Raw genomic sequence first — 14,615 nt, 5'->3', positions numbered from 1 at the left:
CCAATTCATTGGGCGCCGTGTCGTTTCCCTTCCCCCGCAGAGCAGCGTGAAATTGATAAACATATTTCAAAATGATTAGATAATCAAAGGATATGCCTTTATCCATTTTTTGCAGCAATTCCACTTTCTGTTTAATGGACTTTGAAACATACTTTCGCTTTGTAGATCCTTTACATATTAGTAAATATATATCGGAAATTCTATTTGACATAATCGGAAGTTCAAGCTTACTTTTATAAAATTGCTCTAACAGTCTGCAAAAAAATAATAAGCCGGATCCATTTTGAAGATTAAAGAACAACGCAATCTGCAACACTAACTGAAATAGATAATTAGATAATTTTAGCTTATACCGTCCGTTATACATTAAACACGCATGCGTAAATGTATTATGCTCATGCACACATGTATATTCGCAACCGTAAAGGTCTTGCGCGCACGCGTAAACGCCTATGCGCATGCGTGCTTTGAGGTCCGGATTATGGGTGTCCGAATTAACGACTTTTGACTGTATTGGAGTATTATATTTTTAATATATATATGGAGTCTTTTCAGTATTAAAGAGCATATAATTTTAAAAAAATTCTAAAAGATTTCCTATGTTATGCATTTTTACTGTTGCATTATTTAGGCATGCAGTGATAAAATGTGTTAATTTTTATTCATAGTTTTGGAAGTTTTATTTTTAATGTGTGTTATTCTTTTTTAGTGTACTAGAAGAAAGTTTGATGTTATTTAAAAGAGGTTTGCTTTTTGCTGAAAGTCAAAATTTTGCTCGCTCTCTGACAGAAACTCCAGCAAATCTTATGACACCGACTATTTTTTCAAAAACTGTTGCGGAAAAATTTAAGGATACTTCTGTGGAAGTAATTATTAGGTAGCATATATTTCATGGTTTATTTATTTGTTTTTTAATTGTGCTGCTCTAGCTTGAAAATCAGCTGCTACAGCTTACAGTTAGGATTTTTATATATGATTATGATTCTTTTATGATACAAGTTTTAACTAAGAGTAATGAAATTTTAATTTAAGTCATCTTTTTTAGATGAAAGCATGAAATTTGCATGCGGAAAAGTATAAGGGTTTGCATTAGGCAATCTAATATTTCTCTGAAAAATACTTTTAGTTAAAAACTAGTATAATGCTCATTTTAAATGAAACCACTCCACTGTTATTTTTACTTTAATCTTCCTAGCCCCCCCCCCCGAAAAAAAAAAGATAGACAGAGTAATAGGTTGTTGATATAACAGTACAATTCTCAGCAAATATAAGGAAAGTAGAGAGATTTTGCTACTCTTTAATTGTTTCCGAATGATGGAATAATGAAACTTCTCTGTTTATACCATAGTTCAAAATCCATTTTTTTGGACTGATTTTTTAAAGAAATACTGTTTTTTTTATAGAAATACTTTAAAAAGTTTTCTGCTATTCAAAAGCTGTTAAAGAGTATCAAATATGTTTCATTTTGATGATTAACTGAAATATGAAAAGCTGTTCCAAGCATTGATATACATATGTATCGTAAATCCAGGGCCAAAATACAACATAGTAGATTATTAGAAATAATATCGAATATCTTTCAAATGTTTGCCGTGCTCCTTTGTGAGTTTATTTTTCTGCATTAATTGTTCAGGGCTTTTTTTTTCTTTGCATTAAAATTTCTTTATAATATCTTAAATACACTGATGAACACCTGAATTAGAAATGCTGCCTTATAGCATGTAGTGTCTGCTTTTGTTGTGATGATGCATGCACAGTATGGATTCCACAAGATAATGGAAGTATTAAGGGTTTATGATAGCCCGTGTCTGCTGCACAGCTCCTCACATTTTCATAGAGCTCAATGTATGCATATCTCTCTTGATAGCAGTTTAGATATGTTCAATAGGATCTGAGGTCAGTGACCTAAAGGGCTAGGCAAACATCCTCATGTTCATGAAATGTTCCTTGAGCCGTTTAGGAACAATGGGCTCATGTGTTGTTCTGTTGTAGATGCATTGCTTCTGAAAGCTGGTGTAGAGAAACAAATGAGTGTATCTGATTTGGCAGTCTTCTATATTGTGCCCTCATAAGAAATTATGATATCAAAATATCCATTTCTTCTATGTAAACATTCTGCACATGAGGCTACCACCTTGAATTACCTGAACTGCACCCTGGCAAGAGAGATCCATCATCTTGTGGGCTACTTATAGTTTGCCATCGATATATATTAACTGGTACCTAGAGTCATCAATCCATTCGACTGTTTTGCATGCTTTGAGAGTCCAGTGATGGTGTTTCTTCATCCTTGTTGATCTCTTTGCTTTGTGTCGTGTTTGAGGAGAAGTACCTTAGTGACATAATGGTTTTTGCACCCCAAAGCAAGGTAATGGTATGACTCCTCATACTTTTATGCTTTTCAGCACTGAATTTATGAGTATCTTCTGGGTGGCCCATCTATCTGCTCTTACATTTAAGCTAACTGGTAGTGAATCCATTCATCAACATATTTTACTGTATGACAGTTAACTTTGGCAACAGTGGTTTTATCAGGATCCGGTTGCTTATAGTAGACTTTTGATATATATGGTGGCGTATGAAAAGTTCAGTGCTTGCGTAACCCATACATCTGGCCTTGACAATCTGGCTATGGTCAAATCAGTTGAAATCTTGGTCTTACTCATCAGAAACTCAAATATTACTCTGAATGTGAAATACAAAATCGGATGAATTTGTTAGCCAGAACTGTGTAATGCTGTACTGCCAGCATGCTAGTTATATCTAATTCACTGGTTTGTCAGTAGAATTGTAAATAAAAATTAACAAAAATCTTGTACAATTTAAAACTCCATACATAATTCTGTTCTTTTAAAACTCTGGAAAAGATAATTCATAAACCTTATATAATTAAAAAACATGATTTTGATAATATTGCATAAAATATGTGAATTTAATTCTTGTGTGTAATTGTTAATGTTATCTATTAATTTAGAGATGAAGACTGGATTAAATCTAAAAAAATGGGAGCCTTTTTAAGTGTTACTAAGGGTTCTGATGAACCACCTAAATTTTTAGAAATTCACTATAATGGTCAACCTGATTATGACAAAAGCATTGCCTTAGTTGGAAAGGGCATCACATTTGATAGGTATGTTTGCATTTTTGGCTTTATATAAAAGGAAAGTAATTTTTGATGATAAAAATGCTTTTTATTATTTGGTATTTTTTATTCTAAAATAGTAAATCTTTTTCATCTTGATTAATCTATTTTTGTATTTATTATATTTCAGTGGAGGAATATCTTTGAAACCATCTTCCAATATGGATAAGATGCGAGGTGATATGGGAGGAGCTGCTTGTGTGGCTGCAGCTATTTGGGCTGCAAATGCTTTAAATCTGAAAGTTAATTTAAAAGGTGAATTATGCTGCAATTTTATAATTATTTAGTTTATTAATTTAAGTTATTTTTCATGTAGGATTTTATAGTTTCATAGAGTTTCTGATTAGGTAACATTGACTGGCATTTATTTTGTTGCTCAGACTATTTGTTTGAAGACATTATTTTGAATGACACTAAGATTCAATTTAATAATTTGCTGTGGCAAAGATGAGATAACTAAAGCCATATTGAAATGTAATATAAAACATTTCTAATGCTATTTTGAATGTAATGTGAAACATTAAAAAATAGTCATTAATGCTTTGAAGACAGGCATTCAGTAATTGGAGGAAGTGGATATAGGTGTTATTCACATTGATGGATGCAAATGTAATTCTTTCGGCCTTCACATTTCTGACATTTTATCTTCTTTTTATGTGTATGATCCTTTGTATATGTGGAATTAATTTCATTAGAAGAAGCTTCTGAAAATGAATAATTTTTGATGATCTAAAAGTGAGTGCTATTGCTGAAAAGAGATTTTCTTTGGGTATAGAAAAGAAAGTGACAAACACCATATTACCTATTTTCGGTGACTATATGTATATTAAACCGGTATTTATATGTTTTCATTTTGGTAGCATTTTCAACAATTTTTACTGCATACTCATCCACTTTCTTTGCTTGACTAATGAAAAATTGCCATTTTTAGGCATTTACTAATGGAAGGCAGGATTAGAATTTTTTTTTTTTTGGAAGATGTTGTAGTTGTTGGTAAACTTCCAGTAGAAGATGAATCAAAATTTCAGATTTTACCTCTTTAATCTAGCACATATGATATAGCTACTCCTTAAGCTGGCATGTTTTGAATCTCCTCCCTTTTGTTTCTGAATCTGTCATGATGCTGACAAAATTACTAGTATACAGTATTCCAGGTATTTCTCCCAAAATTAGATATTTGGTTTTATAGTCTGAATATCTTTTATTCAGTTATATATAGTATTGCCTATCAAGATGTCTAACAGCCTAAGAAGTAGAAATGATAGTACTATTACTAATTAGTCTACTAAGAGACTAAGAAGTATAAAAGATAATGCTATTACTAATTAATAAAAGCATAAATCATTATCTGCACTGTATCATACTATTTTTATGAAAACCCTTCAGGACTTGCAGTGAATTTTATTGTGTCAATCAACTTAAAATGGTGAGTACAAAATGACAGTTTTAATTATGGAAGTAAGAAAGAGTCTCGCATTGCTATGTCAGATGAATACAGAGCTTGAAGAGCATATTGTAGAATTTTGGCCTAAAATTCATGAAGAAAGAGTATTGTGAGCTAATGCATGATCATCTCATCACAGTTTAAGTCATTTTCTCACAAAATATTCAAATAATATTATTTGTTAAGATTTTGGTCACTTGGTAGAAATTCAGCACCAAGACAATTGAAGAAACTAGTCAACATTACTTTGATTTTTAGTTAACCTTGATGTGGTCTTTTCAGTCTTGATTCACCTTTCAAGCATCATTTATTTGATTGTTGAGTTATTTCTGCATGAAAAGCATAGAGCCATAGTTCATCATAATTATTGTGATTTAGAAGGAACTACTTTGAGAAAGTATAATTTCCTGTGTGACTTGAACATGTTGTTTTTGAAACAATTTGAGAAGTAATGTGCTGAAAGCATAAACGATGTGATGTTACCATTTTTCTCTAAGCATCAGACTTCTGGTTTGATCAACATTTTGCTTATTAATTGAAGTGGATGGTCTACTAGAGCAAATCATTGATACATTCTTTGTCCTTGACTGTGTTTATCTTTGACATGTTCTATCTTCCTTAAACAACTTGTGGAATTAAAAAATGTTTGCTTTGGATAAAGAATTGTCATCAAAGGCTTTGTGAAATGTATCAGATATTTTGTACCAGAATTTCCAATTTGAAAACAAACCTTAATATAAACAAATAACAAAATTTAATTTTTCTGATTTACGTTCATTATTTAGGCAATCATCAAAGCAAAAGTTCTGCATTCATTAAAAACACATTTATTTGCAAGCAATAAATATTAAAAACAATTTTTCCCATTTGTCAGTTGCATGCATATTGGTTAAATGTTATAAATTCTTATAAGTTAAAAGTTGTAAAATATTCCAAAATCTCTTATTTGCATTCTGATTAATAGGTTTCCAGTTGTAGATGTCATAAAAGCTATGAGACACTTAAAATTTCTTCACAGCATCTGTATAAGTATATTAGGCTATTAGGATCCAGGAAAATGAAAATTAATAACTGCGTCCTCACCAGGATATGAACCATGAATCTTCCATTGTTAGCTGGGTGTGTGTTAAATGTTCACATCATGAGAGTCTGCAGGGAAAATCATAATTCTTTATATTCTATTTTACTTAAAGAGACATGAAACTCAGTTGACCATATCCAAGGGCTGATGGCTTATTGTCTATCACATTTTAATTTGAGTGCCAGTTTACTAGTGCATTAAGAATTTAGGAGCAAGGAAACTTGAAAATCATTTGTATCCTCACCAGGATTTGAACCATGGATCTTCCACAGTTAATTAACCATTTACACTATGAAAGCATGTATGGAGAAATGCAGTAATTCCTTTTAAGTTAGGACAGCTCAAATATATACAACTTGCACTAAACAACATTGCATGCAACATGATATAGGGTAACATTGCATGTTGCTAGTAGTCGTTCATGCCACTTATTGCTATGACATATACTAAATGTAGCATATTGTTATGAATGGGTTGGTGAAAAGTTAGAATCGGGGACCTTAATAAATGCAAAATCATTGGTAATTTATTTTAAGACATATTGTGGGCAATATGCAACTATTTAAAACTCAAAATGATCATAACAAAACTAAAGCATGAAATAACTAATATTTATTACTTATATATATAATTTTGATATGTTAATTTATGAAAATTTTATTGTAACCCTAAATCATTTAACCCCTGCATTTCACAGATTAAGAGCTATTTGGATAAAGCATGCATTTGTAGTATGATCTGTAGATATGTAGGTATATAACACAAAATTAAATGATAAAAATATCGTTTAATTTTGTGTTATATTTTATAAGGATAACCGTTTTTTAATCTTTTATTTATAGGCTTTATCCCTCTCTGTGAGAATTTACCCAGTGGAAAAGCTAGTAAACCTGGAGATGTTGCCTATGCAATGAATGGAAAGTCAATTCAAGTATGTTTTTATTGAGTTATTTAGAATTGAGGTCTTATTGAGCATTTCGAACTGAGGAACTCTGTCTATATGATTATTCTTTTTTTTAAATGCTGGGATGTAATGCAACAGCAGTTAGTTTTTACTGAAAACAACTGGTTTTTGAAATGAAAAATTTGTTAAATTTTTTTGTTTAGATTTTCTTTATTTTTAAGAAATACTAATATTATTATTTCTGTAGCATAAAAATTATTTAAAATGTGCTAGCAAATTTAGTTTCTTCCATTATATAGAAATTCATTTTTTATGAAATTTCTTTCCATAGCAGTTAAGAATAAGAGCAGTCCTGTTTCTTGCAACTACAAGCAAACCAAATTTTACATGTTATATTAATTTTCTGTGAAAAGTTGTATTTCTGCTAATTTGTTTGAGTCAAGCATAAAAAGAGAGGCTTGCTGGCAAATTATTTAATCTGATTTCTCAGAAATTTTGAATTTCTCAAAATTTAAAATAGTACATTTATACTCATCCTTTTTTTTTTTTTTTACTTTAAAATGAAGACAGAGAGATTTTTCAGAAAATAAAATATGAACAAGAAATGTTGAAATAATACATATAAATGAAATCATATATGATATTAAAAAGCAAGCAAAATTAAACTTAAATGTTGAAACTTACAAAAAGTAAGTTTTTACTTAGTTAATGAGTGATAATATCAGCCTTTTCATTTTCTAATGCTATGCAAAACGTTCTATATTTTACATATTAAAGTTACTGCAATTTGTTTTTGTCATAGTACTCAAAACAGATGTTACCCAGCACTGAGATTTATCCTGCATTTTTTTGCTAGCATGTAAGTTAGAATGCAATGTGAGCTAATCAAATTATGAATTCATTTTTCAAATTGTAGGAAAAGGGTGATTTTCATATTAGAATCAATCAAAAAAACGCAAAGGCAGGTGGAAGGGACAGAAATAAGCAGATTTTGTAATGGAATGTGTACATCAAAAAGATACATGTTAAGTGCTAGTACATAAGAAAATTTTGGACTGTTGATAAGAAACACGTGATGTCAAAAGAAACAAAATTTTTAATGATTTAGTTTTTTTTTACAGTAGGTGCTTCAAAATGAATTCATCAATAGGAGGATAAAATCCTCAGTGGTGATGCCTGGTTTGTTGTAAATCAGCAGATTCTCTGATATTTCACTCACATTTCTAGTAGCAGCAGTTTAAAGTCTAGCTGTTAATCTTTAAGAGACTCTGTAGGACTTTTGTAGATCATGTTCTTAAGTTCTTCCAAAATAAGATTTGCATACATGTCAAATTTAGTCATCAGGGAGAGGTGTAAGTAGCTTTGTGGTTGTTTCTAACATTACTGCTAAAAGAAGCTAGCATTCCACTGTGTTAAAATCACATTTATGTGCAAAAAGCTCGAAGAATATATCAAGGAAGTTCTGGTAAAATATCTTATTGAAAGATGCCATTCAGGCGATAAGGTGGAATGTATGGTCCTACTAAGTATTCTGTACCACACTAGCTGAAATATCAACAGGGAAACTTTCCTGATAGGCATGTTACCTTATGTCATGTAGATTATCATGCACCTCAACGTGAGAATTGCAGATAAATAACCTATCTCAATGAATAAACATAACTTCATCGGAAGTAATATATATGAAGGAAAATCAGGATTTGCTCCAGCAGAAAAGTTAAGATGCAGAGCTAGCTAATCATGCAGTTTCATTGCTTTCACTCTCTGTAAATTATATGGATACATTTTTTTCCCACTTTAAACCCTCTATGGCCAAGTGGTTAAGACTGTTGGATACTGGGGTTTTTGGACCTGGTTTCAATCTCTAGCCTAATCTATTTAACTTTTTCATTTTAAGCCGTCGAAATGGTTGGTATGCTCACACCCAATGCTTATCCAACAGCTCTCATGCTTGTAATGATATTATCTTCAAATGTACATATTGTAGCTTCTATTGCAGGAGTTCTGTTATATCCTCTCCTGATTAGATAACATCTGAAAGTAGGGAACTGCTTCTCTGCCATTTTCTCAATGCTTCTTGTTTATACGCTTAAAAGTTTAGTGATTTTTGCAGATGTTTATTTAGAAATTGTTCTATATACATCCTTTGGAAAGCTGTTCTATTTTTGTTCACAGCCCCAAAGATATAATGTATATCTGTGAGCTCCTTTTTTTGTGTAGCAATAAATGTTGCTCAAAATCCACATGGGGACTGACTGTTTAAGCCAGCAGACTGTCGGATCTTTGATTTTTCTGATGTAGGGCAAAAGCTAAAACTGTCGCTCTCATTCATCATCCTTTAAGTTTCTCTAACAAGTTTTAATTTGTTTAATAAATACAGAAATAGGTAGGGTTTGAAGTAAAAACCTAAGCTCCAATTTATACTAAATTCCTTACATGCCTTTTTTTGTTTGTTTGTTTGTTTGTTTGTTTTTGTTATAAAGGAAAAGTATGTACCAAAGTTACATAGTTAGAAAATCGTCCCCTCCTAGGAGAACCGCCTTTCTGGTGAGCTTACTTTCGGATTTAATGCTAATTGCTAATCCTAACTCTAATCCTGAAGTGCTTCTAACCCTCCAGTCCTCGAAACCATTAGTTCTTCCGCTCTAGGGGGAAGGGGCTTCTCACTATTCCGTGTTATTGCATACTGGTTAAATTACATTAGGTTAGATTATATGATATGGCAAAGACAGGAGGGCTATCTGCTTAGAGAAGAGGTGCTTTCGTGGAGGAAATTTTTAAATGAAACTGGCTTGTATTCACGTTACACATGAGGAAATCCATGAAAACAAACCATGCAGCCAGCCCGTTCACCTGGGTTTGAACCCAGGCAAGGTTGAACTACCAGTATTCAGCGGTCTTAATGACTTGGCCACTGCTGAGGACATTTGTCAGATTATGTACTATATGTTTCATCATTAGGCACTGCATGGAAAAGCAGGAATGCCCTGTGGAAAAAAATTTGTAAGGAAAACTAGCTCTTATGTGTGTTACACACGGGAAAAATTACGGAAATGCTCATATAGCCAGCACATTCACGTATACTTGACTCTCAGACCGAACTACTAGTGCTCAGCAGCTTTTATCGCTCAGCCATTAATGGGGCCATTGCATACAAAAAGTGGGCTATTGTGGAAAGGAAAAATTCTGAAAAGATTGTACAGTATATGGGCTATCACTTCATGCTTCCTGTCTTGTTTTTCATACTTCCTATTTCATAAGTAATTTTAAGTTCTTACCTGCCTTAACGCTATTAAAATATCACAGAATTAGTAACAAAAATTTAAATTTTACTCTGTAAGCCTTTTGTTTTGCAAATAAGCATATGGAATTGTCATAATTTGATCTGCGGTTTGATTTTTGGTTGCCAGAATTGCAAGACTTGATAAATACTCCTGGCTCACTGATGATCGTAGATATTTTTTAATGTGTTTTAATTTGCTGAAACTTTGATCTGAACAGGTTAAAGTGTTTGTGATTTGTCCTCCAACGGTTCATCAGATTGCTTTTTGTGCTGTGAAATTTTTTCTTCGTTAGAATAGACTCAATTGCAATTTTTTCGGCTACTGTTTTAGACTCTTGTATCCAATATTCCATAGAATTTTTCTCTCATTTTTTATAATTTCTCAGTTTTGGCAAGTTCTTTCATTAACTACACAGAACGGGGAAGAGGAATTCCTTTTGAATTTGTAGATTTACTCGATTGAATTCTGGAAAAATATTAGTTCTAATTTTCAAGTTGATAGTAAATTCAAAATTTTTCACAGCATGTATCAGATGTCATCCTCATGCTTTGATTCCGCATCAAGAGAAATATCTTTTAACCCTCTCAGTGTTACGAACGGATTTTTCCGTACTGAAAGATGACTTTCCAAATCGTCACACACGGATTATTTTGCCAGCTTTTGATGAATCCGAAAGCGTTTCAAATGATTTTTCCTGCCTTACATTTTCTGTCTCGAAATCGTTGAGGACAGAATATTCTGTACTGTTGTTCCCTCCGACCTCCTGTCACGCTTAATTAGTAGCGGGGAAACAGCGACCGTTAGAGAAAGATGTTACATTGGGAGGGTCATAAATAAAAATATCAAATCCAGCCGAACCATCTGCCGACCTGAGGACAATTTTCGTGCCCAAACTGGAAAATACTGGAAAGCCTTCAACACAAACATTTATGTATGTGAAAAATTTGTGAAGCAAAATTTCTTCTGCAAAAGTAAATGTAACTTGCATGGAACCCATGAATAACTTTTAAAGAATTCAGCATCACCTAATTTACAAATAATTTCTTTTAGCATAGGATAAATACTTAAACAGGTATCTAGCAATGACTGTAAAAACACAGAAATTTAATATAATTTTTGTTTTAGCTGTGTGCATTGATTAAAAGTATTGTTTTTTTTTAAATTATTATAACAGTTCACAAAAAGAGTTACTTCAATATATATTTTGAATAATTGTTCTGAAATAAAAATGAGATTTTTGAAAGAGTTCAAGTCTTGTAATTCCATTTCAAACTAATGTGTCATTTATATGTTTGTATTGAAATTCATTTAGTTGTGTGAATGTGAAGTATGGACATTTTAACTGTTGAAATATGTGGACAAGGTGCGTAACCTTAAAGAAAAATTCGTTTTACTCTATTGATTTCTCGTTTAAAATGAACTACAGCCAAAAGTCGTTAATTCGGACACCCATAATCCGGAATGATCTATAATCCGGATCTCAAAGCTAAAAACTTTCTGGGCATGTGCCATGTTGACACATGCGCATAGGCATTTACACGTGCACGTAAGACTTTTACGACTGCGCATATGCGTGTGCGCAAGTGCAGAATACATTTTCGCGTGCGCGTTTTATGTATAACGGACATTATAAGCTAAAATTATCTAATTATCTAATTCAGTTAATGTTGATGATTGTGTTGTTCCTTAATCTTCGAATTGGATCCAGCTTATTATTTTTTGCAGACTGTAAGAGCAATTTTATAAAAGTAAACTTGAACTTTCGATTATGTCAAATAGAATTTCCGATGCTGGAGCTCCCAAAGGATCTACAAAACGAAAGTATGTTTCAATGTCCATCAATCAAAAAGTGAAATTGCTGCAAAAAATGGATAAAGACATGAAGAAGGTGACAGAGAGGTTAGTGAAAACGAAAAAATTTCGATTGACAAGTTAGTCGGTATTCTCGGCATAGCAATTACGGGACTTGAACAGCGGAACTTTGTAACTGAACAAGAAATTATGTCTGTTTATAGAATTAAAGAGAAAGTATTATCACATAAAACGAAGCAACTTAAACAACTTACATTGAAAGAAATGTTTAATAAAGTAAACAAATAAATATTAAGCTTTTTTTTTTTTTTTTTTTTTTTTTTTTGTAAATTTTGATACCCTTTAGATCATAATTGTTCTTTATTTCATAAATTACGGTTTCATATTTTTAACTTTAGAATTTCTGCATGCCATCTTACGAGATTTAAACTGATGATCTATAATCCGGAAAAATCGATAATCCGGAATCGCCGAAGTCCCGAAAAGTCCGGATTAACGACTTTTGACTGTACTGAGAAACTTCCTTGGCATGATATGAAAATCATTCGCAAATAATATCGTATTTGATTAAATCGCTTTTTGGCGTTGATAAAATAAAGTACTGAAAGTACATGAAATTGCATGATGCATTTTTTACCCTAAGCAAATTACTTCCGTTTTACTGAAAGTGTTATCGAATAAAAGGGTCTGGACGATATTTTATTATGAATATTTTACTGTTATGAAGATGTGTTTATTTACAAATTTCGAAACAGTTGGGACATAAAATTTTCAGCAGGTAAGAGTAAATAATTATGAAAAATAGTTGTTAGTAGAAAAATGTAAATAGCTTTTTATAAAACTGTCGCAGGCATTATATGAAGGTGGAAAACATATGATGGTGATCTGGGTGATGCAAAAAATTTCGAAAAAGGAAATAAGAATTTCCGAATATTTGTCTATATCAAGATTTGAAATCACACAATTAGATGCTCAGGTAAAGATAGATAACTTTCGTGGAGGACTTTGGATGGGAAAACAATTTGTTATTTTTACTACAGTTAATTAAAACAAAGGAGGGCTGTCTCTGTATGGGAAGGGATGCCTTCTTGGAAGACTTCTTTGAAGAAAACTTTCTCGTATTCACGTTACAAGTGGGAAACCTCAATTCCAGATCAAACTACTAGTGTTCAGTGACGTTACTGCTTGGCCGCTAGTGGACGTTATTTATGACTAAGGACTGATGAACTATGTTAAATTAGGTACTGATTACCCTTTATTTTTAAATTCATTAGTTAATACTTATGATTGGGGTTTTACTAAAAAGGCCAATTATATGCATGTATTTCTTGAAATCAGTTTTCACATCTTATTAACATTTTATGTGCAGTTTTCATGGCATCCTTCCTTCACGTCCACTCAAATAAATTCACAGCCTAAGAACAAAATAGAACTATTTAAAATTTAATATCTATGCTTCGTTTGAAATATTTCTCTTTGGTTTGGTTTACTTGAAAAGGCTATCTGCCAAAGGAGGGAGGCCTTCATGGAGAACTGTCTAAGAGAAAATGGCTTCTGTACATATTACACAATGGAAAAATCACGAAAACGTCCATGCAGCCAGCCCGTTCGCTGGGGTTTGAACCGAACTACCCGTGGTCAGCAATTTTACTGCTTGGCCGTTGGTGAGCGTATCACCTTTTGAGATAATTATCATAATATTATATGTTTTAATAGGCATCAATAACAATCAATGCTTACTATTGTGATTTACATTTCCAGTGATGGTACTGTATTTTTAATAATGCAAGACATATATTCATGAAGGTTCTTAATGATTTAATTTCTTTAAATATACAGGATAATAATATCTGGTGGCAACAATTTAAAAGATGATTTGTCGTTTATAGTGAAACACTATAAACTGCTGTTTTGAGACTAGTAGCCCATCTCTCCTAGCGCCCCTTTGGGTAAAAAATAATAATAATAATAATAATAATAATAATAATAATAATAATATTAATAATAAATAAATAAATAAATAAATAAATAAATAAATAAATAATTTTTTTTTTTTTTTTTTTTTTTTTTTAAACAAATTTGTAAATATATATATATGATTACAAAATCCGTTCTTAAATTTTGTATATATTATGCACATATTTATTATAAAATTGAAGCATTTTGAAGAAATTTTCCTCTAAAATTGTACTCACTGAAATGCATTCTTACATTCGGTTGAACGTTTTTCTCTTACGATACTGAGAAAAGTTTAGCTCTATTTCTAAAAACAGATCAAGTATTTTCAAATAGGGTGCATGTTGAAAAGAAGCGGTAATGTAAAACGATTAGGAGAAAGAATAGGATATGCATTGAAAATTAGGGGAGGGACGATAAGAATGAAAGGCAATGTGCATTGTCATTCTACGTATTATATATGGCACCTTTGATGAAAAAGACTTCTTTTCCGCTATCCAGAAGAGTCAATATACCCTGGACATGTATAACTATTATCTGTTCGTATAACTTGGTTCACGCTGTAAAATTTAGAACGATGCGAAAGAAAATTTGAAAGTGCAGTTTACATTTAAATTTTTCCAATATCGATATTACCTGCTAATTGCATTAAAATTAGCTAACTACAGAGCACAAGAAATATAGTAAGACTAGAATTCTCTTATTGCGAGTGTTGAGTTTAGTACTGTATGCGAATAAAAGTTTTCAATTGGTTTCGTCTGGTTGAACCTTGCTAATAGCCGGATGATAAAACACTTGCCGATAGTTTGATTTAGGTTCGAACATAGGTGAATGGGATGACTGCATCATAGGTGTTTCGTGCTGTTGAGATATTTGTAATCGCATTCTTACTGGTTAAAAGGAAGTATAGCTTTCTGTCAAGTCCGATACATTCATTAGCTTTCTGCCAGGTCCGAGTTTTTCTGAAACTAAATCCCATTCTGCATGTTACT

General features: G+C 31.9%; 1 protein-coding gene across 4 annotated transcripts in view; it reads left to right on the top strand.

Annotated features, from left to right (window-relative positions):
- LOC118197636 (cytosol aminopeptidase-like) overlaps positions 1–14,615 on the top strand; it is a 183,322-nt gene that overhangs the window by 113,698 nt on the left and 55,009 nt on the right. For all 4 annotated transcript variants that reach the window (XR_015041762.1, XR_015041763.1, XR_004759631.2 and 1 more), the window contains exons 7-10: positions 710–877; positions 2,975–3,130; positions 3,273–3,397; positions 6,510–6,598. Coding sequence is in view for 1 of the 4 variants with exons in the window: in XM_085819159.1 (XP_085675285.1) it covers positions 710–877; positions 2,975–3,130; positions 3,273–3,397; positions 6,510–6,598 (538 nt within the window). In the remaining 3 variants the exon portion in view is untranslated. The remainder of the gene's footprint in view (positions 1–709; positions 878–2,974; positions 3,131–3,272; positions 3,398–6,509; positions 6,599–14,615) is intronic.

Source organism: Stegodyphus dumicola, chromosome 6 (genome assembly GCF_044657685.1).
Source record: "Stegodyphus dumicola isolate Sdum_Otavi_A_Nest chromosome 6, ASM4465768v1".
Lineage (NCBI taxonomy): Eukaryota > Metazoa > Arthropoda > Arachnida > Araneae > Eresidae > Stegodyphus > Stegodyphus dumicola.
The sequence above is the reverse complement of the archived record's forward strand: the minus strand, read 5'-3'. Positions and strand labels throughout refer to the sequence as shown.